This window comes from Urocampus carinirostris, chromosome 6 (genome assembly GCF_059441175.1).
Source record: "Urocampus carinirostris isolate Australia breed hairy pipefish chromosome 6, RoL_Ucar_1.0, whole genome shotgun sequence".
NCBI classification, from domain to species: Eukaryota; Metazoa; Chordata; class Actinopteri; order Syngnathiformes; family Syngnathidae; genus Urocampus; species Urocampus carinirostris.
Window position 1 is genome coordinate 46,268,926 of NC_142354.1, and position 25,983 is coordinate 46,294,908.

At 45.3% G+C, this 25,983-nt stretch overlaps 2 protein-coding genes across 2 annotated transcripts in view; both read left to right on the forward strand.

The window, feature by feature from the left end:
- Window positions 1-11,079, forward strand: part of chl1b (cell adhesion molecule L1-like b) — a 61,593-nt gene extending 50,514 nt beyond the window's left edge. Inside the window, exons 20-26 of the mRNA XM_088339104.1 lie at window positions 76-191; window positions 2,440-2,644; window positions 2,718-2,840; window positions 3,308-3,487; window positions 4,647-4,778; window positions 7,002-7,074; window positions 8,882-11,079. Coding sequence (XP_088195230.1) covers window positions 76-191; window positions 2,440-2,644; window positions 2,718-2,840; window positions 3,308-3,487; window positions 4,647-4,778; window positions 7,002-7,074; window positions 8,882-9,092 — 1,040 coding nt within the window. The 3' untranslated portion in view covers window positions 9,093-11,079. The remainder of the gene's footprint in view (window positions 1-75; window positions 192-2,439; window positions 2,645-2,717; window positions 2,841-3,307; window positions 3,488-4,646; window positions 4,779-7,001; window positions 7,075-8,881) is intronic.
- A 1,910-nt stretch (window positions 11,080-12,989) lies between these two features.
- The window catches only part of LOC148364906 (contactin-4-like), a 70,628-nt gene continuing 57,634 nt past the window's right edge, over window positions 12,990-25,983 (forward strand). Inside the window, exon 1 of the mRNA XM_088339106.1 lies at window positions 12,990-13,066. The gene's annotated coding sequence lies outside the window, so the exon portion shown is untranslated. The remainder of the gene's footprint in view (window positions 13,067-25,983) is intronic.

Consider the following 25,983-nt stretch of genomic DNA (forward strand, 5'->3'; position numbering starts at 1 on the left):
TCCGCAAATCCGTTCCTTTAGCGCATTTCGACACGACAGTTTTGAAGGCACGGATCAAGATCTTCTCTTTTGCAGTTCCTTCTGCGGCCCCCGAGGACGTGGCGGTGGAAGTCATGAACAGTTCGACGGTGAGGGTCAGCTGGACTCCTGTGAGCAAGGACAAGTTGCGCGGACGTCTGGGCGGTTACCGGGTAAGACCCCAAATCGGAAAAACCATCGACGCCGAGCCGCAGTCGCCAAAGTATCCTCGTTGAACGATCGACCTTGAACGATCGAGGCGAAAGGATTGTTATTGTAAGTGAGCGCATATTTTATTTTAAACTACCTGCGCTCACGTTCAGTTTTCATTTATCTCCTGTAAGAAGAGCAACTAAAAAAGAATAGCCTGGTTGTCGTGGGCCTTATGTCTGATGATTTTTTTGGATGATCAGCAAAACCCATGGACGACTTTACTTACAAACTCAATCATTAAACCCATTGAATGCAGAAAGACTAGTGCATATTATGAAAAAACCAAAGCAAATAAAAACTTGATTTACAATAATTTGATATCAGGCTCCGTAATGTTTTTTAATCAGTAAAACGATCGAAAACTCGATAATTTATCAAATCATATTTGTTTTCGGTAACAGTAAAAGTAACACCTTTTCAATATATTTATATAACTTACAATTATTGAAAGGAGCGGGGCCTTCGTCTGTTACTACTGGGTTTTTAACGGGGAAGACTTATTGAACGCTCAAACACAATCATACTTTTTTTATCATGTCAAAGTATATTTGTTCATTAGAAGAGTATCCACAGGGTGGAGAGTGATCTCCATTCGGGCCCCAATACTGTGGAATGCTCTTCCCCTTGTGATTCCATCTGCAACCTCAGTGAAACTGTTCAAATCTAAGCTTAAAATACGCTTCTACTCTATAGCATGTGAATAGCCTAGATTTTATGTTGACAATATCTGTATTCATTTTTTTGCGACATCCATTGCAGCCCGGTCATCCAGGATGACCTCATGTGCGGCTCTTTCTCAAAGTTTCTTCATTTTCCTCATGTTGAGCTTTTTCAGCTTTTCCTTGGCCTCATGTAGGTCTTAGATCAGGGAATGCTGTCATAATAGCCTGTGGTTTGCAATCATCTGGTCTGTGCAGCCCTTTGAGACTCTTTGTGACTAAGGGCCAAACAAATAAGCATGACAATAAATGACCGATTGAATCAAAAACACAGACGCATTGATTCATAAAAAACACAACTGAATTTCAACAAGATGGAAATTGAAATGTGATGATTTTTTGGGAGTATTTTAGAAGGATGGTGGGTGTATCCTGGAAAGTGAAAATAGATTTACTATGGCGTTTTTAAAGCGCTTGGCCCGAACCACCAAATTGGTAGTTATGATTTTCGTTGGTGGTTGCGCACAATTACCTTGTCTGACACACACAGAGAGAAATGCTTTCTTCCATCAGGGAGGGTATATAGACCAGGTGTCGTTCTGTACCTATGGGGGCATTGGAACTGTGAAAAGTCAAATGTATCTTGTGGGATGAGCAATGTGTCTTTTAAAGTTCCTTCTGATTAACATCACGTCTAAAGCTTGCGTTGGTACTCCAATAAGATATATAGATACTTTATTCATCCCCGTAGGGAAACATTTCCAGCAGTATCCTTTTGTTGTTTATTAACAGATTAACAGGATGGCTGTGTTGTCGTTTAGCCACAGCGGAGTGGACGACGTCACACGCTAGGCCAAAAGTTGGACGTCCCTGCAGCAGATGGAAATCTTTGTGCCCAGGGTTACACCACCTCCTGTTCACCTAGATAGCGAGTCCTCCTCCGCTTCCCGCAGGCTTTTGTGTCTCTGTCTCCCCTAGCAGCGCTGAAGCCGGGTAGCTCCACGTTAGCATCCGGGATGCTAGACGTGAGCCACGTTTCCTTAAAACACAGCAAACGGCACTTCCCGTACGCTTTGATGTTTTTCACCAGCGCAGCCAGTTCGCCGGTCTTATTTGGTATCGTGATTACGGACAGTACCGAAGACTTATAACGCCGCTAGCCCCTTAGCCTTAGCTCCGGCTCTGCATCCACGATAGGGCCCCCTCATCACGCCGGCACGAGAATTCTTCAGGGCAAGGAGTCGATTCCTCGAATAAACGCGTTTTTGTGCGTTAAAACCCATGACAATAGTATAGAAAGTCATCCAAACGGGACGAAAAACACAGAAGATAGAAGCAGACGCTTAAAACAATGAATCACATAAAGAGCGAAGTAACACGGAGCTGCTGGAAAGGCTGCCGCTGAGTCTGTTTTTTCGCATCGTGTCTGTTGCGGAAATAGGGTTGGGGGCGTGGCACGGTGCTGGTGGGTATTCCGGTAGAAATGGCACCGTCCTACAACGCGGAACTATGGAGGCCAACGCCAAAGAATGGCTGCCATCTTTTTCAGATCAATTGGTGGCGCCTGCGCACTTTGTCGGACTCCAAGAAAATCCCCGGCGACAAACAGACGCTGACCTTGCCGAACGACCGTCACTGGACTTTGCTGGGACTTCTACCGGCTTTTTCCGAGTACAGCCTGATGGTCATGAGCTTCAACGGCCGCGGAAACGGTCCCGGCAGTCGGCCGGTCCACTTCAAGACACCTGAAGGAGGTGAGATCCTGAGAACCCTCGTGAAAACCCTCGTGAACATAAAAACCCGAACGGGGCTTCTTTTGTCTGGCAGTGCCGGAGAAGAATCCGGTTTTCAGGGTCACGGACGCACAGAGGGATCGGGTTTCTCTGGCTTGGGCGCCGCCGGCGCAGCCCAACGGCGTCCTCACCGGATATCTTCTGCAATATCAGATGAGTACGTCTCTCACCCGTACAAGAAATCCTTGGTCTCCACACCCAAGTAGCAAAGTTAGGTAGCCCTAACTTTCCTGTTCATGACGCCAAATCATGCTCAAAAAAAATAAGAAGAAAAATGCGACACGGCAGTGGACCAAAAAAGAGCCCCGTTGTTTGTTTAGCACTGATTATTGAACTCTTTCAAGACCTTATACTTGTATGACCATTTCGCCATTAGGAATCTTATCTACAACACCAAATTTGGTCAATTCAAATGTCCAGAACCTAGATGTGTAGGTGTTTCTAGATGTGTCGTATGTTCGATGGGCTACATAGAACCCAATTTTATATATCCAAATTTGTTCCAATTGGACCAGAGCAGATTTAGCTCAAACATCAACATCTAAAAGAACTGGAGTGGGAGGAGCTCGATCCAAAGCTGGCCCTATTCGGGCATCCTGAGCAACCCGGTCTGTGATTTGGCAGTGAACGAGACGGAGGAGGCGGGGCCGGTGCAGACGGTGGACATCGGCAAGGCGGGCACCACCCAGTGGACCTTTCGGGATTTGGCCCCGGGGACCAAGTACAAGTTCCATATACGTTCCTGCACGGCGGTGGGATGCGGGCCCCTCGCCAGCCAGGAGAGCGCCACCGCCCTGGAAGCCAGTAAGTCGCGCTCTGATTTCTCGGAGGTCGTCGCACGGCAACACTTTTACGTCTTTGAAGAAAAAAAAAAACATTGGAAAACTAAATGATCTGACTCGCTAACTCCTCTGTCGTCCAAAGGATTTCTTAAAAGGGACAGTGCGTAAGATGTGACAGCTCTTCCAGCAAAAAAACTCGTTCTTTTCAGCCAGTGTGGACAGATGACTGAGGCTTTGTGCAAAAAATTGACCGTGCTGTTTTGCGCATGATGCCTCGAGAGCGTTGTACCTCGCACGTCAAGTTTTAAGCGTCATTATGAGACGGAACATGAACACGAACTCGAGGACGAGTCTGTCAAGGCGGAGACATTAAAAGGCGTTGTGTCCGGGTACGGCAAACGCATACCCTGAAAACCATTGTTTGTATTAGAAGCTTTATATTCTGGCCTTCCGCTCACATGCTTGCGGAAGAGTGCAGCGTGAGCATCTTAGCCGGAAAACCGGTGAGACGATAGCTCCTCGCCTTACCTGGTACCTTGTCAAAATGGATCACGATCTGAAAAAGTGCACATTGTACTTTACACATTTTTAAGGGTAGCTTTAGGCGTCTGCGATTGGCTGGCAAGCAGTTCAGGGTGTCCCCTGCCCACTGCCCGATGATTACTGGGATGGGCTCCAGCACCCCCGCGACCCTACTGAGGATAAGCGGTGCAGTTAATGAGATGAGATAAACTTTAGGCGTTTCCAAAAGAGGCCATTTAGAGACCGACGGCCAGTTTTCGAACATTTATATTACTCGGGCCAATATTTTAGACTTTGTTTAAGAGTTGCAGATGTTTGACTTCTCTTTCCAGGAGTCAAATCAATATTTGTGCACACTTGTGCGGAATAACTGTGCAAAAATGAATCACAAATAGTTTTGCGCACGTTTATTTTCGGCTCCGATTTGAACGCATCCTTCGGAAAATGTCATAAAATGTTTTGGGGAATTTCATTGTCAACCCGTACGTCAATCATCGTTGGAATCGGTTACTACAGGCTGAAGATGTTGAGACCAACCGGAGGCGATCTCCCTTTTATGTGCGGCGCGAGCCATTTCACTGACTGGCCGTGGGGTCCCAGGAAGCTCAAAAGTGACAAAGAAGATATTCATTTTTGTGTATTTTTCGTGTTGCGTTCAGGTGTTTGGGACACCCAAGGAGAAAGGAGCGAACGGGGCTGGTTCATCGGTTTGCTGTCGGCCGTCGCCCTCCTCACGCTCATCGTCCTGGTGGCCTGCTTCATCAACAGGAACAAAGGGGGAAAATATTCAGGTAGCAAAAAAAAAAAACACACTTGTGATTACTTATTCCTCCCCCTTGTGGCATTGTCAGCATGCTGTCCACAGTAAAATACAGGAAGCTTTAAATGTTATTTCTCCATTTACCAAAAGGGGGGAAGTCGTCGAACCCTCTGCCGTCGCATTCCATCCTTTAACTACAGAGAGTTATGCCTATTTTTAGTTTAAGCACAGTTTTTCCTAAATAACAGAAGGGAGAAGAATAAGTAACTGAACTGTCCTGTCCGTTTGCATGCTATCCTCATTAAAACACAAAACAGGCCCTTACTAAGGATGCAAAGCGCTTTAATTGCGCTTAGGCAGAGCTTATTCCTCCCCCTTGTGATCATTGTTTGCATTCAATCCTCATCAAAGTACAGAAGTTTAGACATGTTTGGGTAATATTAATGACAGCATGCATTGTCCTTTAATCGTTGTGATTTTGAAGGGGGAGGAATAAGCAACAGAACCCTTTGCCGTTGTTTGCTTGCGAGCCTCATTCAATTTCAAAAAACCTGCACACTTTTGGCTGATGTTTGTTATTTTTTCCTTTATCTAGAATGCATTTATTTACCTGCCCCACCCTTTCTGTCATTGTTTGCATGCTTTCCTTTTTGAAAAAACGGAAATCTCTAAATGTCTGGAGGATTTTAGTCCGAACAGAAACTACTTTCATCTGGGGTTTTTGATTAGGTTCAAATTACATATATTTTCTTATTCCTCCCCTGGTGTCACAGTTTGTAGGCTTTCCTCATTTATGTACGGAACGCTATACATTTCTGTCAGGTTTTAGTTCAAGCATGTACTTTTTTCCATCTGATTTTGACAAAAGTTCAATCACATTTAGTTTCTTATTCCTCCCCTTGTGCAGCAGTTTGCAGGCTTTCCTCATTTATGTATGGAATGCTATACATTTTTGTACGGTTTTAGTTCAAGCATCCCTTTTTTTCCATCTGAATTTGACAAAAGTTCAAATAGCATTTAGTTTCTTATTCCTCCCCTTTATTGATGTAAACACAGCTTTGCATATTTGTGTCATCTCAGTGAAAGCACACCGTTTTCATGTGTGTGATTTTGAAGGGGGAGGAAAAAGTAACGGAACCTTGCTTGGTTGTCAAAACATCTGATGAGGAATCGATGCGGAGAAAACTTAAGAACGACTTTATCGCCGTCGCACGTTGCCATGACGACCACCTTTTTCGACCGGGACTGCTCTTACGGTGTGGCTTTGGAGCAACTCTATTGGCTTCCACATTTTTTCTGTTCCATTCTGAAGCCTCTTTTTATTCCGTCCTATGAGTGGGACGAGAGGCCACTTCACGACCGTCCCGGCTTTCATCTCGTTTGACGTTGTTTGGTTTTTTTTCTTCCCCTTTGGCGTAATTGCTTCGCTTATTCACAGGCGGCTAATGGCCGCCGAGCTTCTTTGTTCTCTCGTTAAATATCCATTCGTGTCCTCTCGGACGGCTCTTTTTCATGTCAAACAAGCTAAACGGCTTTCTTGTTATTGAAACCAATTTAAAGGAGCAGTGTGTGATATATGGCGATCCCGGTGGTGTCATAATACCTCAAATGCCTTTCAAATAAAACACCACAAAACACATTCAAAAATGATTCCACAACTTGCACTGGTCATTCCTGTTTCCTTCTCTAGCCACTCATCTTGACCAATTGTCTGCAGGCTTTGGCTGGCCCCCGGCGACAATTTTTAATGTGAGCCGATTTGTCGGTCGTTTTTCACAGCTAATGTTGCAGTGTCCCATATACAACCTTTTCACTTTTTTTCCACCGTTTCTTACTCTAGCCATTTATATTAGCTGCTCAGCCGCAGGCCATGAATCACCGCTCACCGCAATTGCTGTTGCGAGCGGGTCCTGCGGCAGTATGACTCGCCTTCCACTACGAATGACCTGTGATTCAGGCATCGTGGACTTCTTTCCACCGTTATCTTCTCTGGCCACCCGGGGTAGCTACTTGGCTGCAGGCTCCGACTCGGGGCTAGTTGCTATCGATGTTGTTAGCTGCCCCTTGCGACAATTTCTATTGCGAGCTGATTTGTCCTTCAGTGTCAGTCGTTTTTCACAGCTAGTTTTCAACTGTTTTGTGATTCGGCTTTTTTTGACTTTTTTTCCACCGTTTCCTACTCTAGCCATTTTTTGTGTGTGTTGCTTTGTAGCGGCCCGGTTTAACGCGGTCTGCTCCTTTTTTTGGCTCGCAGTGAAAGAAAAAGAAGACCTTCATCCCGATGTGGAGTCGCAAGGCATGAATGAGGACACCTTCTGTGAGTACAGGTAAGAATCAAAAAGCCCGCAAGATTCAGACCTGCTTCGGCTCATCCCTGAGAAGGGGGCCTCGGTTTTAAGACCACCCACAGCACGGTGTCCTGGAGCGAGACCCCTTCGGCTCCCCAAAGGCTCGTTTCCGCAAAGAATACACCGGCCATCTTGTTTCCTCCCGACTTGGCTCCTGTTTGAGGGTCCGGTTAGCAAAGGACACTACTCTAGATGTAATATGCATTGAAAAACTCTAAATGCAACATAGCTTGTTCAGCATGAAATATGATCAACATTTTGATCAATGAAATATGCATTGCAAGAAAGAAAAGCTAAAGCAAAAAAAATAAAGCTAGCTTTTTGAGCGTAGTACTCATTGGTGTTCAATGAAATCCATTTTTCTTATTGGGAAGAGAAACACAAAGGGACATTTATTTTGTATATATATAAATATATATACATAAGTATTTGTTGGGTGGGCCAGATTAAATAGCGTGACGGGCCGTATGTGGCCCGCAGGTCGTAGTTTGCCCATTCCTAATGTGAAAAAGTCCAACGTTCCCAGCCATGGAAAAGGGGCAGTGCGATAAAAAAAGCTAAAAGTAAACTTTGATTCAGCGAAGGATTTCTGTATCCTAAACCTCAATACAACATCCGACTCACACTGCCCTCAGGTGGCGACTGCAAGAATCGTCAAGAATGATTTTAAGAACGACTGAAAAAAATGGAAAAAAAAGGACTGTAAAGGGTTCTCAAAAATGACAGAAAAACATCCCAAAGAAAGAACCGACAACAAAATCGAAAAACGAGCCACAAGACAAAATGGCTGGCTCAGCATTTGATTTCCAGTTTGATATCTCACGAATGAAATAATAATAATAATAATAATAATTTCCTTTGTATTGTCATTCTTTGTAACAATGTACACAGAACGAAATGTCGATACATCTGACCCGTTGTAGCGAGTCGATGCAGCCGCAGCCAGAGGGCGCCGCCATTATACCAATTAGGTATGTCTCGGTCGAGGCGCGAACCAGCGACCTCCCAGTCTCAAAGCGGGCACACTACCATCTAGGCTACTGAGCATACATGATCAAAATAGCTAGTGAAAAAAACATGGCCAGCTATTTGATTGGGACAAGAGTCGGGAACGCGACCGAAAACGAATCCAAATGTCACAAACCAGGACAGGAAACAGGAAGAAGAACCCACTCACGTAACCTTACTCACAGTTTATTGGGGAACGGAGGAACGAGCGCACACTCGATCCGGGGATCGTCGGTCGCGGGGAGTAGATTGATCGGAACCAGGAAGTGGTCCAAATCAAACAGATTGGGGCGAGAACAAAACAGGAGCAGAACACAGGCAAAAAACAGATTCACAGGGCTTGACAAAACAAGAACGGGGAATCTCAACAGAGTTTAGCAGAAGTTTGGCAGACACTCCGACAAAAGGCGACTCACAAGACAGCGTTTAAATAATCAGGGAGCAATCTGTCAACGCGTGTCAGCGGGTGTCCATGGGCAGGGCCATTCGGGCGCCGTGGCAACCGTGACAGAACCTGGCGCCCCACGGCGGGGACCGATTGGGCGCCATGGCAACCGTGACACCAAAATCCAAAATTTCAGTTGAAAAACTTTCAAAAAAAACAAAACACCACCTGTGGGTTGGTCAAGACATTTGACGTACTTGTACAACTTATACGGTTACGTTTTTGACGGACATTATGAAAAAGGGGGCGACCGATGAGCCAATCAGAATGCAGAAAAGCGAAATACAGCCACCGATGACTAACGAGACCCTATCTTCATTGGTTTGGTTCTAGCGACAACGACGAAAAGCCCCTCAAAAGCGAGGAGGTGACGGCGAGAGGCGCGGCCGGCGTGACGGCGGGGGGCGAGGCAGAGGGGGACAGCGGGGACAGCCTGGCGGACTACGCCCGAGAGGACGCCCCGTTCGACGAGGACGGCTCTTTCGTCGGCCAATACGCCGGCGGCGGGCCGGAGAAAGGGGCGGGGCCCTACTTCGCAGCGTAAGGGGCGGGGCTTCACCTCCAAGGCTCCGGGGTCCCGGTCTCACTCGCCGAGGGACAAAACCACGTCCTCGGGACAGTCGTCTCCGAGGCCGTACTCCTTTTTCTTACGCCCCGATTGGACGCTCGCTCGGCCATGTTCCAGAAGCTCCGCCCACCTCGACGACTGGGGTTTTCAGGGGAATTTGCACCTCCGTTTTCTACCGTTTTCTTGTAGACTTGGTGAATCTTTGAATATAAATTCATATATAGTAGAGCCCGGGATGCAGCATGAACGGGTTTTGAGGCGGATGTCGCAAAGTGAGTTTACAACTAATGCATTACCGATTCCAGATCAAAAAATTCAAACGAGTACTACTTATGTGTAACATACGAGCTAATTATAAAATCAAATCACAAATATATATATGGAGGAATAATTATGGAGTAGCAGGTGGATGCAGGAGGGCGAGGGGACTATGGATCCAAATCAAAACTGATGTTAAAACTTCCGCTTGGGTGAATCTTCATGCCTTTGAAAGAATTCCTCGCTTTTATCGCGTTGGGTCCCAATTGTCTCAATAATCTTAGTGGGAGTGGCGATTCGTGCGAGCTTTTCATGGTTATGATAGTTTGTTCCTTTCTTTGTCATCAATGTAAGCCATAGCGAATAAAATGAACTCAATGAAGGGAAAGGCATTGTGGGCGGTAGTTCGGACAATAACATATCAGCATTTCTATGATGCTGTGACGTCCGCCACAGGCCAGCCAGCATTTTGAGAGGACGTGGACCAATAGCAGACGCCAATCTTAGAGACGTTATTTGTTTTTCATATGAAAAAATGTGTTGCTCATGTTGTATAGTAGAGAAAATGCTGTAAAGAGGGGCGGAAATCATATTGTATTTCACACTGTAAAGTCAAAACGCCGTATCCCGGGAGCCTAATGTATAGTGAAGGTGAGAAGTGTATTTACCATAAGAAAATGGACAGATTTTGTTTTGGTTTTATAGCCTTGCTCGACTCAATTGCTCTCTCCTTCAAGTAGAGTTTTTACACAAAAGTTAAGTCAAGTCATCTTTATTTGTTTGGCCCTTAATCACAGGTAGTCTCAAAGGACTGCACAGACTATTGCAAACCACAGACCATTAGGACAGCATCCCCAGATCTAAAACCTACATAAGGGCAAGGAACAACTCAAAAACCTCAAGTCAAGTCCTGTTTATTTGTTTGGCCCTTAATCACAAAGAGTCTCAAAGGGCTGCACAGACCACCGATTATTGCAAACTACAGACTATTATGACACCGTCCCCTGATCTAAAACCTACATGAGGGCAAGGAAAATCTCAAAAGAAATGTATGCATCCCGTGCACAAATACGTCATCAAGAATATGTAGAAAATACTCCAGTGGCTACACAATTCCAATTCCGATCCGGTCCACTCCAAATGTGTTTTGACTGTGCTCTATTTATTCATATGTCTTGCATGTTTTGTGCAGCGTTTCCAAACTTTTTGCAGGAAAGGATCGCGGCCACTTTTCCACACCGCCGGCTGGACTTTTGACAAGCTTCGTCCGATGCCGCCCCCGTAAATAGAAGATTAGGGGGGCGGGACATTGGCTTGCGACTGGGAAACCAGTTCCTATGATGCAGGAGTATTGGCTGATATTTTTGATTTCCGCACATGTTTTGGAGGGGCCACGAATTTTCTTTGAGTAAACAAATGCAACGATTGAAATTCATTCATTATTATTAGCGGGTTACTAATTAACTTATTATATATTGCGGTGACGTATTCCTGGAAATCATGAATCTGTTGAGACAATGTGGCATCGTGCTTATTCCATGTTCATTATTATTTTTAGTTTGATGAATGTATAAAAAATGTTATTTTCAAATGCAAACAACACTTTTGTGTGCGCAAACGGGAGCATCCTTAAAATATAGTGTCGAAATCATGGATTGTTCTTTTGCATGTTGACATGATTCATTTGTGTTTTGCCGTCTATTAAAATGCCTTTTCTTATCTTTTCAAAATGCTTCGTTAGCCTTCTTGGTCTTAAATTGGCGCCCTGGATCAGAGGCGCCGTTGCTGTGTTTTACGGAAACGTGGCTCACGCCTAGCATCCCGGACGCTAACGCGGAGCTACCGAGCGCTGTCAGGGCAGACAGAGACACAAAAGCCTGCGGGAAGAGGAGGCGGACCCGCTATCTACGTGAACAGGAGGCGGTTCACAAAGATTTCCATCTGCTGAAGGGACGTCGAACAAAGGGATACTACTGGAAGTGTGAATTTCCCTACGGGGATGAATAAAGTATCTATTCATCTATTTAATTTAGAGTTGGACCATTGAGCAAAATATTTGACAAAGGCACCCGAAATGGAGAAAATTCCAAAACGGCAAAGCGAAAATAAAAGTGAAGCTGCCAGATCGGTTCTCTGCACGCGCCAACCTGTCTTAATTATCTGCAGATCGTAAAGGATTAGTGATGCGTGATTCACGAACGTAACGGCTATATGAGCCGGCTCTTTGAAGTGAGAGACGGGAGCTGGCTCCCCGCCAATGAGGAGCCGGCTTCCTTCAATTTATATTTTAGTTGCGAAAGTAACAGCCTACGACGAAGGCCTCGTCAGCGAACGTCAAGGCTCAACGAGATGGCTCTTTGGCAAAGAGCCGGTCCCCGTCATTCGTTTCAATCTGTAACTGGCTCTCATCGAGGCCATTTTTTTTCTCTCCGGCTTGTTTTCTACTGAAGGCGTACGCGATTGGTCAATATGCATGGTGTCGTCTCTGAGGACGTAATACGGAGGACAAAAAGAGTCCAAAATAATTGAGTCAAATCAGGAAAAGGAGCTGCATCTTGACTCATTTGAATAAAAATTATCTTTTGATATTTGAGCATGTTTTTCATGGTTTCTGTGTTGTTTCAGTCGAGATTGGTTAACAGTTCACTTGTAAATCGCCTTTTTATTTCACAATATCATAATTTTTAGCGCTGAAAGTTCAGAATTTGCCAGGATTTCTGTGTTAATTGATCTAAGGTTTCTTATTATAAAAACTGAACTCAAATCATGATTGATTGAGCCGCCTTTTGGATAAACGTGGGTATTGCAGAGAAAATGATTGAAAGAAAATCGAAAGACAACATTTTGAACCAACCTTTATATACAGTATATTCTTTCCCAGTTATATTCCAATATTGAGGAGCCCACTTGAAATGATTTCAATTGCGGAATTTATATTCCTTTTTTTCTATCCCATTCTATTTTGCCGCAAAATCCAAAAGGTGACAGTGGATTTTTTTTCAGAGTATAAGAAATAAAAATAATCAAAAAAGAATGAGGATTTTCATATAGACATGTGCAGGCTCTAATACCATAATGCGCATGCGCGATATTTTCTTCTGCACTTTGGACCGTCGTCAACAAACTATACACGCTGAACTATCTTAGGGAGTTTCACGTGAAGCAGCCCGTTTCTATTCAATGTCCTACTTGGCTGCAAAACACAAAACGCGAAATTTCATCATCTAAGAGTCGAAGAAAAGAGTTTTTCGCGTATTGTCATTTGATGCCGAAATGCGCACGCACGGTTTTTGGCCCCCTTATTTGTTTTACACCCAATTCAGAAACACTAAACTTTCTCAACAATCTTCATGTAAATTGTTCAGTTTTTATTACATTTTCTATTTGGCCTCAATATCAAACAGACAACAGTTCGTCTTTTAGAAATGTTTTTTTTAAAGAGAGAGAAATAAGAAGAATCGGTGATCTGCACGATCGGATGCCCAACGCGCATGCGTGATGACTTCCGCCCTTCAGTGTTGACATTTTACACGCTCAAGTCAAACTTTGAATTCTTCGACAAAATCTTCTTTTGACGGTTTTGGCCAAAATGCCACCGTTGGATCTATACCAAGAATGGAGATACACCACAACAGCAACCAAGAAGCTCATTTGGGGACGAGGAGGAAATAACGTCACTAACTTCATTGAATGTGAGTATTCAAAAAAAAAAAAAAAAAAAAAAAAGAAGAAAATTAGATGTCAAAAGTGATGTGTGGAATGAGGATGCTTTAAAAAAACAAAAAAACACAAAGTACTTAGAATTCATTTTTAATCAATGGAAGCTCAAGAGTGCCAAAAAGCTTAATACAAAATAAAAAAAATCTTCATTTTGAAATCATATTGAATTTTCTTTGATTATACCATCACTTATGTGTCAAAGGACCATGCACTGATTACCTCCCTTCCTCCCTCCCTCCCTCCGTTTATTTATCTATTTATTATTATTACTTTTAGCAAGCTAAACCATTGTTGGGCCTTTCGAAGTCAAACATTGAGGTTAGGGAATGATCAAAGCCTCCTTTTGCATTACTTTTCCTTGTTACAAGTTGGCCCTCGTCTACCATTAATAAGTATTATTTTGTTTTTATGAAAAACTATTTCCGTTTGCAATTTTCACGATTCAAGTTTCGACAAACTATTTCTGCATTTACAATATGAAACCTCTAATCATATGACATATGCAGGGTTGGGTAAGGTTACTTTAACGTGATTACTTTCAATGACTTTTGGATGACTCCAATACCAAATATGCTAAAAAAAGACAAAAGAAACTAAATAGGAATAAAATGACTACATTTTGTGCAGGCTTGGGGAGTAACGGAATACATGGAAGCGCAAAAAGCTGTTTGGATTTATTTTCATTTTGTTTCTGTCGCATTTGATGTTCGTTTACCGGAGATCAAAGCCAGGAGTGAAAGCTTACCACGTGTTGTGAGTCATCATTGTATTCCTATTTAGTTTCTTTGGTCTTTTTATTAGCATATTTGGTATTGGATTCATTCAAAAGTAATTGAAAGTAATCCAGTTAAATTCACCCTACCCAACCCTGGACATATGATTTTTGTGATTTAAAGGGACATTGCGTCGTACTTTGGGTCACAAAAAACGTCATTGGTCTGCATTTCTAGAGCGCTTTTCAAGTCAATGAAGAGCTCCCAAAGCGCTTTACAATGTGCTTGACACTTTTCCCTTTTACAGACTAACTCACGCTCATGCTAATTGTAATTCACCCTGTTCAATGCTGGAAGGGGGATTACCACATGTGAGGTCCTTTCTCAAGGTTTCTCTTTTCTCCTCACACTGAGGTTTTTGAGTTTTTCCTTGCCCGCATGCTGGTTTGCTAGTTTAAGATCAGGTAATTGTGTAATTTTGTAACTGTAATCCTGTGCAGTCCTTTGAGACATTTTTGTGATTAAGGGCTATATAAATAAATTTGACTTGACTTGACTTGAACTCACCGATAGCAGCGTCAGCCATGCAAGGCAAAAGCCTGCTATTCATTCAAATAACAACATTGGTTTTAAATAATAATCAAAAATACATGAGTTATCAATAAAACTGCCTTTAAAAAAATTCACTCGTATGATCTGCTACCTTATCGTGGTGGAGGAGTTTGTGTGTCCCAATGATCCTAGGAGCTATGTTGTCGGGGGCTTTAAGCCCCTGGTAGGGTCACCCATGGCAAACAGGTCCTAGGTGAGTGGCCAGACAAAACGCAGATCAGAAGACCCCTAATGATGAGACAAAATTTTGGTCCTCGATTTCCCTCGCCCGGACGCGGGTTACCGGGGCCCCCTTCTGGAGCCAGGCCTGGAGGTGGGGTCCGCTGGCGAGCGCCTGGTGGCCGGACCCTTACCCACGGGGGCCGGCCGGGCACAGCCCGAAGGGACGACGTGGGACCCTCTTCCCATGGGCTCACCACCTGTAGGAGGGGCCAAAGGGGTCGGGTGCGCAGAGAGCTGGGTAGCAGCCAAGGGAGGGGTCCTTGGCGCGACGATCCCCGGCTACAGAAACTGGCTTTTGGGACATGGAACGTTACCTCTCTGGCAGGGAAGGAGCCCGAGTTGGTGCGTGAAGTTGAGAAATTCCGACTAGATATAGTCGGACTCACCTCTACGCACGGCTTGGGCTCTGGTACCAGTCCTCTCGAGAGGGGTTGGACTCTCTTCCACTCTGTAGTTGCCCGTGGTGAGAGGCGCAGAGCCGGTGTGGGCATATTAATTGCTCCACGGCTCGGCGCCTGTACGTTGGGGTTCACCCCGGTAGACGAGAGGGTAGCCTCCCTCCGCCTTCGGGTGGGGGGACGGGTCCTGACTGTTGTTTGTGCTTATGCACCAAATAGCAGTTCGGAGTACCCACCCTTCTTGGGGTCCTTAGAGGGTGTGCTTGAGAGCGCGCCCCCTGGGGACTCCCTCGTACTGCTGGGAGACTTCAACGCTCACGTGGGCAATGACAGTGAGACCTGGAGGGGCGTGATTGGGAAGAACGGCCCCCCTGACCTGAACCCGAGTGGTGTTTCGTTATTGGACTTCTGTGCTCGTCACGGTCTGTCCATAATGAACACCATGTTCAGACATAAGGGTGTCCATATGTGCACTTGGCACCAGGACACCCTAGGCCGTAGTTCGATGATCGACTTTTTCATCGTTTCGTCGGACCTGCGGCCGCATGTTCTGGACACTCGGGTGAAGAGAGGGGCGGAGCTGTCAACTGATCACCACCTGGTGGTGGGTTGGCTTCGATGGTGGGGGAAGATGCCGGCCCGACCCGGCAGACCCAAGCGTGTTGTGAGGGTCTGTTGGGAACGGCTGGCAGAATCTCCTGTCAGAAGAAGTTTCAATTCACACCTCCGGCAGAACTTCGCCCATGTCCCGAGGGAGGCGGGGGACATTGAGTCCGAGTGGACCATGTTCCGCGCCTCCATTGTCGAGGCGGCTGATCGGAGCTGTGGCCGTAAGGTAGTCGGTGCCTGCCGCGGCGGCAACCCTCAGACCCGTTGGTGGTCACCGGCGGTGAGGGATGCCGTCAAGCTGAAGAAGGAGGCTTATCGGGTCTTCCTGGCCTGTGGGACTCTGGAAGCAGCTGGCAGGTATCGGCTGGCCAAGCGGAATGCGGCTTTGGCGGTTGCCGAGGCAAAAACTCGGGCATGGGAGGAGTTTGGCGAGGCCATGGAAGCCGACTTCCGAACGGCTTCGAGGAAATTCTGGTCCACCATCCGACGTCTTAGGGGGGGGAAGCGGTGTGCCATCGACACTGTGTATAGTGCCGATGGGGCGCTACTGACCTCGACCCGGGACGTTGTGAATCGGTGGGCGGAGTACTTCGAAGACCTCCTCAATTCCACCGGCACGTCTTCCTCTGGGGAAGCAGAGCCTGAGGACTCTGGGTTGGGCTCTCGTATTACTGGGGTTGAAGTCACCGAGGTTGTCAAAAAACTCCTCGGTGGCAGGACCCCGGGGGTCGATGAGATCCGCCCGGACTTCATTAAGGCTCTGGATGTTGTGGGTGTGTCATGGTTGACGCGCCTCTGCAACATCGCGTGGACATCGGGGACAGTGCCTCTGGACTGGCAGACTGGGGTGGTGGTTCCCGTCTTTAAGAAGGGGGACCGGAGAGTGTGATCCAACTACAGGGGAATCACACTTCTCAGCCTCCCTGGTAAGGTCTATTCAGGGGTACTGGAGAGGAGGGTCCGCCAGGAAGTCGAATCTCGGATTCAGGAGGAACAGTGTGGTTTTCGTCCTGGCCCTGGAACACTGGACCAGCTCTATACACTCTTCAGGGTCTTTGAGGGTGCATGGGAGTTTGCCTGTCCGGTCTACATGTGTTTTGTAGACTTGGAGAAGGCATTCGACCGTGTTCCTCGGGAGGCCCTGTGGGGGGTGCTTCGGGAATATGGGGTACCGCACAGTCTTATCCAGGCGGTGCAGTCCCTGTATGCCCGGTGCCAGAGTCTGGTCCGCATTGCCGGCACTAAGTCGGATTCGTTCCCGGTGAGGGTTGGGCTCCGCCAGGGCTGCCCTTTGTCACCGATTCTGTTCATAACTTTTATGGACAGAATTTCTAGGCGCAGCCTTGGCAGGGATGGAGTCCGGTTTGGGGGCCTCAGCATTGCGTCACTGCTTTTTGCAGATGACGTGGTGCTGTTGGCTTCCTCAGGCCGTGATCTTCAGCTCTCGCTGGAGCGATTCGCAGCCGAGTGTGAAGCGGCCGGGATGGGGATCAGCACCTCCAAGTCCGAGGCCATGGTTCTCAGTCGGAAAAGGGTGGTATGCTCCCTCCGGGTCGGGGAGGAGGTCTTGCCCCAAGTGGAGGAGTTCAAGTATCTTGGGGTCTTGTTCACGAGTGAGGGTAGGATGGAACGGGAGATCGACAGACGGGTCGGTGCAGCATCTGCCGTCATTCGGACCCTGTACCGGTCCGTCGTGGTGAAGAGGGAGCTGAGCCGAAAGGCAAAGCTCTCCATCTACCGGTCGATTTTTGTTCCTACCCTCACCTATGGTCATGAACTTTGGGTCATGACCGAAAGAACGCTGCTGCCCCCGCGACCCGACCTCGGATAAGCGGAAGACAATGGATGGATGGATGGATAAAAATACATTATAGAATTGCTGACTCACACAAGATTCTGAATGAAAAGACGGGTATTGCGGGATTTGGGGTTCGGTTCAATTTGTTCATTAAACGATGACGGATTTGAGCAAATTGACAACGCAGCTCGTCTTTGCTCGTATTTGTGATGCCGCCTTTGAATATCGCGCAAAAAACAAGACGCTCTGATTGTCATTCTAATTCTAATGGAATTTAGTGTCATTTGCTGCCTGACATGTTGGATGATGAGGAGGATGTTTTTGAACCGGGAAAGAAAAAATGAACTAATAGACTTCTCATTTAATTGCTAATTTAGCATTATTTGCTGGCGACAACACACGCCCGCTTTCTTTTAGAAACCAGACGACGGAAAAGGAAGACTCGATGGAGTCGGGTTCGCTACGAGGAGGCCGTTTCTGTCAAATGTCCCAAATGTTTTCGCACATTTCTTTTGAGTCAAATTTCTCCTCTCATTTCACATTCTTTATGGCTTGCCGAGATTTTTTGACACCCTGTCATTGAAATGAACTCCAGTCATTCCAGTCTTAAAGAGTGGCACTATGGAGGTACCTCTCGATACACCAATTTCCCCCACTATATGACATCAACCCAAAAAAATGCCGTAATTTATGTGATGTATTGATTTGGTGTTTGGAGTGACACTAAAGTGAGAAGTAAAACCACGATATCCACGAAAACAGAAGTAATAACCAATCTACAGAATCATAACTATTCAAAACAGATACCCAAAAAAAGGACTCAAAAAAAAAAAAAAAAAACAAGTTCCACCTCATCAAAAAAGATATTGTGAAAACCCGGAAACATTACGAAAACTCAATAAATACTTTAAACAACAGTAAAAACAATATACCTAGACGTTTTTTGGAATACAATAGAATCCCCTAGGATGTGGATTCTAGTGAGGAGTAAGATGTTCTTTACGACTCCTCTTTATGGCGTCTGCCCCACTATACCACATCGATGACGAATTCAATCGAGAAAATTTCAAACTTTGCAGTGTTGATGCCTTTAACGCGTTAGGTCCCTAAGAATCTTGGTCGCTATTGGTCCACGCCATTTACGATGCCGATCTGCTATTGGCATCATGAAAAAGCTAATTATGCTACCGGCTAAACTCTTTCTCACAATGCCTTTCTCTTCATTCAGTTCAGAATCTTGCGTGTGAATCGGCGATACTATAGCGTATGATTTGTCCTGTATTTTTTCGGTCTGGGTCCCAAAAACACGATAACCGTGGAAAGTAGTATTTCGTATTTATTATTATTCAGCCAGTATCAACCATCAACATGATATCTACCGGAAATCATTTTGTCACAAGTGTGCTGTCAAAATTGCTGTCTGTCAGTTTTATACTAAGAGGACAGTGCCTAAGTAAAAACGGTACAAAAAGAGAGGAATTTTCACAGGAAAAGAGCATTTTTGTTTAAACCAATACTAACAGGAACTTATATGACAAGACAAACCCAAATGAAACAATGGCGACGCCTAACGATTGCGACTGATTATATGAAGAAGTCCTAAATAGCTAAATTATACAAACTGACTAAATAAAAGCAGTGACAACCTGAAAAAAATGTGGAACTTTTACACTCTTCTTCCTGACCGAAGCCAATGAGCAAAAACTTATTCGGGTTCATTGTCTTCAGGGTCAGTCTTCAGACTGCAGGTTTTGTGCACAAGTCATTCAAGCTTCCGTTTTGCATCGACGGTTTCCTTGAACTTTTATTTCCTCCGTTCAATTGGAAGGATTCCGATGCGTCCTTGCTCGTCTTCAAATATGCTTGTTTAACCAACGTTGAAAGCTTTTTTAGAATTACCGAAATTTTTATTTTTTGGTCTTTTGTCAATTGTCAGGGAAATGATTTCAAAGCTTTTATTAACAGTTTGTATTCTTTTAAAATGGTGTATTCTTTTTATCAAACACATTTAAATAGTATTTGGTTTACAATCATTTGTGCTAGGGACAGGTCACTGTTCTGCCCCTGAAGAACATATTAGGTGTGTTCTTGGAGTGCCCTCTTTTTGTTAACGCGTTAATTGTTTTAAAAAGAAAACGAGAAAAACAGCCCGTGACGCCAAAAAAGGGAGAAAATTGAGCGTGAGGACGGCATAGTAACCATTTCACTCGTTATTTTAGTGGTAAAAGCGGATATCCATCAACACATTTAAATATAATCATTGATTTTTGATGCAGCTTTCATTTCATGCGCCTTATCGAAGGAGAGTGGATCAGAAAATATTCTCTTTCAATGGTGCGCCTTATCGTGAGGGAAAAAAAATGTCAAATACTCGGAACGCATAATTGCCCGAAAAAGAAAACGAAACCCAACGGTAAACGAGTAAACAAAATCCCGAAATATGCGAGACAAATCCAGTTTCTCAGAATGGCCCAAAGCAAAAGCTCGAAATACAATCCTGATTTTATAAAGTAACCGCCAAACAATCCCACGAAGCAGATCATCGGCGCTCGCGGCTTCAAGGAAAGGAGGTTAATGAGCGCATTGGTTAAGAGTCCCGTTAGCATGCGGCACAAAATCCCTGTCGGGATAGAAATATAGGACAGAGTCCTTTTCAAGGAAGGTTTTGGCTAGCTTTTACCTAAGAAGTTGGCAATCGGAAAACTTCCTCGTCTAGCGCGTTCACGATTCGGCAAAACCATCCCAAATCCGATTTTGGTAGAGCGCTCGTCTTGGGATCAACGGGTCGCAGGTTCGATTCCCGGCTCCTTCGTGTTATATGTCGAAGTGTCCTTTGGCAAGTCACTGAATCTCTGATGCCCCCAATGAGCAGGTCGGCACCTTACATGGCTGACTATGGTGTGTGAGTGTGTGTGTGTGAATGGGTAAGTGTGAAGCACATTGTAAAGCGCGTTGGGAGCTCTTCATTGACTTGAAAAGCACTATACATGAATGCATACCATTTACCAAATATCCATAAAAAGGTCACGTCGTCTTCCGTTCCAATGTCAGTGGCGATCAATCACAGCCTCCGTGAAAACGATCCCACGTCCACGACGTCATCTAATACGAGCGGTGGAATTTTGGTCGATAACTCTATGACTCGAAATTGATGGCATCGTTCACGATTGACTGTGAGCGACGCGGTATCTCCTTTGTTTGTGAACCGTCTGACGAATGTTCTCCGCTAGGCCCCTTTCCTTGGGCCTTGTTTCATCCAAAACAACAAAGACGCACGCGCCTTCTTTTTCGGAATTATTTCTCTCCCCGCAATTCATTGACACGACGGTAACATGTCATATGTGGCATAGGAGCCACCCCGTGGCAGGAAATTTCCCAAGCTCTATTCTCGCGCATCATCGAGGACACGAGAAGAGCTGAACCCTCGCTGTCGTTAAACCCTGTCACTTTTTAAAGAAGGCTTTGTTCTTTTTGACCTCCTCCTTGTGTCACAAGAAAAACAGAATTCATGGCGCATGAAGTTTTTATAGATTTACCGGTTGACTTTTATCGACGTGGGCTGAGAGAAACGTAATTTCGATTCTGTGTTCATGTTGCAGAATTGGCCTGACACCACGAGCAGGCCAAAAAGAATGAGGCCCGTTAAAAGACCCCGCGTCTCTTATTAACACCAGGAGAAAGCCCAAAAGAATGAAGTCAAAGTTAGCCAATTCTGCAACATGAACAGAGAATTGAAATTAGGTTTCTCTCAGCCCACGTCGATAAAAGTCAAGCAGTAAATCTATCATAACTTCATGCGTCATAAATTCTGTTTGTCTTGTGACACCAGGAGGAGGTCAAAAAGAACAAAGCCTTCTTTCAAAAGGCAGTAAATATAGGATCACATTATACGTCACGCACCCTGCATATATTTACGACACTCTAAACAGGCCCAAAAAAATGACGACTTCTTTAAAAAGTGTATGGCGACACCACTAGGAGGCCCCAAAAACTAGCTTCATCCCAAGACTCGATACCAGGAGAAGGCCCAAACGAATAAAGTCTATCGTGATACTTGTAAATGAGTAAATATATGAGACCGCGAGCAGGCCATAAGAATGAAACCCATAATGATCGTAAACAAGTTCATTTCTAACTCTATGCGTGAGGCACCTAGTATGTCTTGTGATATTAGGAAGAGGCCAAAAAGAACAAAGCCCTTTTCAAATGGTCGGTAAATACACTAGGACTACATCAGTAATCAAATGATAACTATATCGATCTGCACTCGCCATCACAAACACAGTCTCCATTCGTTCCCTTTTCAATTCATTCAAGATCACAAAGTTGTTGACCACACTTTGGGTCAGCAACTGCAGGAAGTTATAAAGTTGGCTCAAATGAGATCATTAGCGCACAGGCCTGTCCATTTGTTTTTCACCATTGTCCATTGAGCGGTCCAATCTTTTTGAGCTTTATGAGTGCAGGTTTACAACCTTTTTAGTCGGGTCACCGTCGGCCTGATCGATTGCGATGCTAAAGGTAGAAGTAAATGGATGGTGATGTACCTTGCCGCTGGACATCCTCAAAATGTCCTCCGTTCAAACAAAGGTTGAAGTTGAAAGACCAAACTGCATGCTCTGAGTAATTAAGGGCTATACGTATTGTTAGGACTTAAATCTTAAAATGTATCGTTTGCCAAATTGTTGGAATGAGTGATCTGACTCCATTAACCAAACACAACCTACATTCACCTAATAATGCGCGCTCGTTTCTTGATGGAAAATGAACAAGAGACCGGCATTTCCACACGGGGGCAGATTTAATTTCTTTAACAATTTAACTAAGTGAACTCCATCGAATATGGCCGAATTAGCCGAATTAGTGTCGCTCGAGTCTCTGTCAAGCCTCCTCTCTCGATCTTCTGCTTCCTACTCTCCGCCCACGTTTTTCCGCAATTTGGTGTGCCGGCTCCTCCCATGGGTGTGGCAGGAAAGCCCCCACGTGGCTCCACCACCTCGCCTCGATGTCTGGAAAAACACAAAACAAACCGAGTGTTTCTACATCATCAGGGCCTTGTTCTCAAAACATCGTCTGCCGTCCTCCGTCAGAGTCCTGTGATCAAAATTCCCTAGCCAAAACATTCCGCATTTGGAACAGCGTGACCTGAAGCCCACTCAGTGAAAATCTTCATTGCACTCATTGTATTCAATCGTATAAAATCTTTCATAGTCCAATGTATAAAATCCTTCAGTATGAACATGACTTGACTTGACTTCCTAAGTCAATGTTGTGGAACGGGGAAAGCTATTGTCCACACCTTTTTCCTTTAAGAGAGGGTCGGGCCATTTTTCCATTCCCTTTTGTGGGAAAAAGCTCTCCTGAACAATTGGCCAAGGATACTCTGAATACTTTCATGACTCAACTTTGTCCTAAAAGTTCTCTTGGTCCAAATACCGGTCCCGGGAGTCGAACACGCGGCGAGACACGGAACGTCCGCGCCACCGCGTCCAGAAGCGGGTGACGGCGCTCTAGTGACAAAGGAGCGGGCGTGTAGACAAGGGCCCGGACCGTTTCCGTACGACCGCGCGTCTCCATCAATAATGCAAAGGCTAGCACTTTAGCGGTGACCGAACGCGCCTCCTCTTTTGCTTTGGCCGGACTTTTCCAGAGGCGCTTTAAAAATTCATGAGCGCCGCTTACGCTGTAAATAACTGCCGATGATGCACTCGCGCTCCTCGGAAATGTAAACCCTTCGGTCATACCGGCACGATCCGTGGAGCTCCCTACCGGGTGCGACTCTGCGCTCGCTGGAACCCCACCGTCGATATCTCCATTTAAAAAAAAAAAAACGGAAACAAGGTTGTCATAAATTCACCCGCCTGCGCAGTTGATCCCGGAAGACGAAGACACTACGCCACCGGTTCACCGTATACATCAACCGGCTCTATCAAAACAAAACATGAAAGTTTGACGACAGCGATACGCATTTCCAGGAACGGACAGAACAACAAGAGTGCCGTCGCTACCGGAAATACGATGTAGGCTCGTTCACTTGCTGTAACTGAACAGAACATGAAAGTGAGACAAAACAGGTTATATCACAACATCTTCTGACTGAAAAAACGGGAGAGTGGGAAAGACAAGATAAATCTAAATCTGAATGAGTTGTAAGTGAACCACACACGAAAAGTAGAGAATGCTGAATCCAACAACGACATCGCGGTCCGACATTAACCGGCTCTAATAGAACCAAACCTGAAAATTGGACTAAAACCTTTCCACGCGTGGACGGAACAGCAACGGAAGTGTCATAAAGACTGAAAATATCATGCAGCCTTCTGTTTGGAATTATCTCTCAAAATGTAGCGTTTTCCAAAATGTTCCAATGAGTTATCTGACTCCATTAACCAAACACGACCCACATTCATCCAACAATTATGCGCGCTCGTTTTTTGAGAGATAAATGACCAGGCGGACCACAAGGGGGCAGATGTTGAATGTTCCTAACAGAAGACCTAAGTGTTCCCCTCCCAGTTGCCCCGGATCATTTATACATTTCACAAATAACGAAAAGACATCCCATTGGCTATGTTCTATCTGTCATCTGCAGTTAACATTAGCTTTCTCTTATTGGATCTCTTCTCCCTGTATGATGGCGTGTCGGCCGGGCTCCACAATCTTCGAGTACCAGCCCCGATCTCTTCCCTTCTGATATGATATATTCCGGAATACTAACCGATGGAACGTGACCAGCGCACGAAGTTGAGAGAATGCAGGGATCCAACAACGACATCGTGTTCTAACAGAACAAAACGTGAAAGTAGGCCATCATCAAAAAATGATTGACCAATGATAGCTCCGTTGAAGAAACAGACGTACGATGGTCGTGAAATCCCCCGCATCAACGGCATGGGCAAGAGACCCCCTCGGTAGACACGACCCCAGGGGCTGTACCCTGTTTTCACTTTACGAGCTGGAATAAGATCCATCCATTTCACTTTGCCATCCTTATCAGAACAGAAAACTGTCTTTTTTTGATTGAAGGGAAAGATTAGTCGAGCAAGGTGTGTCGAAATTCTCAGGTTTTAGAAAGCTTTGAAAGTTTCATTTGAATTTATAACAAATATTCTTTGTGTCTTTTTGCATTATTAAATATTTCTTACGCGAATTTTTGAAAATTTACCACGAAGGAGGGGTGACCGATAGCAAGACAAACATACAAAAACAACAAAATAATAGAGAAAAGGGAAAAAGTAGCAAAAAACACACAAAACCTTTTGGAGCAGGGCCAACCCAAATGCCCAAACACCCAAACAAGTGAAGCACCTCGGCGCCCGAGTCGGTCATGCTTTCGTCCCTCCGGATGAAACGGGACACCAGAAAGCGGCCGTGTCACTCGGGTCAGGGTGACACTACACACTTCTGTTCAACAGGAGACAGCTTTTACTGGTTTACCCCTGTCGCGTCATACGGGTGCCCTGCCCATCCCTTAGAACGTGTCTAAACATCCCACTGTCCTTTCACAATCATTCCTATCACCAACAAAAGCTCTAGCTTCCACTAGATTTAGACCTCTTTTCCGCATACGGTCCCCTCTTAACATTCATACTCATACTCTTGTTGTTCATCACTCTCCTCAGAGCAACCAAAACCTTGCTTCCTCGATTCACTCTGTGCAATACCTCGCACTCCATTCCACCAACTGCAACCACATCACAACCCAAGTACCTAAAGCTTTCAACTTCTTCCAGGACCTGTCCATTCAACCTTATTTCTAACGCCATGCCCTTTCCATTACGTGAACACTTCATTACCTTACTCTTGCCAACATTCACACATAACTTACGCCTATCACATATTCTTCCAAAATCCGTTACCAACCTTCTCAATGTTTCCTCAGAATCAGCCACAAGCGCTGTCAGTTGCAAACAACAACTGACTTGCCTGCCACACCGCTCCACTGTTTTCCATCATCTCTACACCTCTGCCAAATACTCTTGCATTCACCTCTCTCACCACACCATCCATGTACATGTTAAACAGGGTGACATCACACACCCCTGTCTCACACCAGTCAACACAGGGATTCACTCACTTGTCTCACTACCTACTCTTACACATGCTTTGCTGTTTACATAAAAACTCTAGTTCAATGTTTCCAACAACTTTCCACCCACGCCATACATGGCCACAATCCATCGCAAAATATTTCTCACACACCTGTCGTAGCGCAACCACCTGATCCACACATCCTCTTCCTTTCCTGAATCCTCTCTGCTCCTCCATCACCTGATTCGTTCTTCTTCTCACTCTCTTAATCAAGACTCTTCCATACAGCTTACCCGGCACAGACAACAAACTGATACCTGTGGAATTGCTACATTCATACTTATCACCTTTACCCTTATACAATGGCAACACACATGCACTACACCAATCAACAGGAACCACACCACTTAAAAAGTATACATTCAACAAGCGTACTAACCAGTCAATCATAGCCGTGCCGCCTTTTTTCAAGCATTCAGCGACACAACCATCCAACCCAGGCGCCT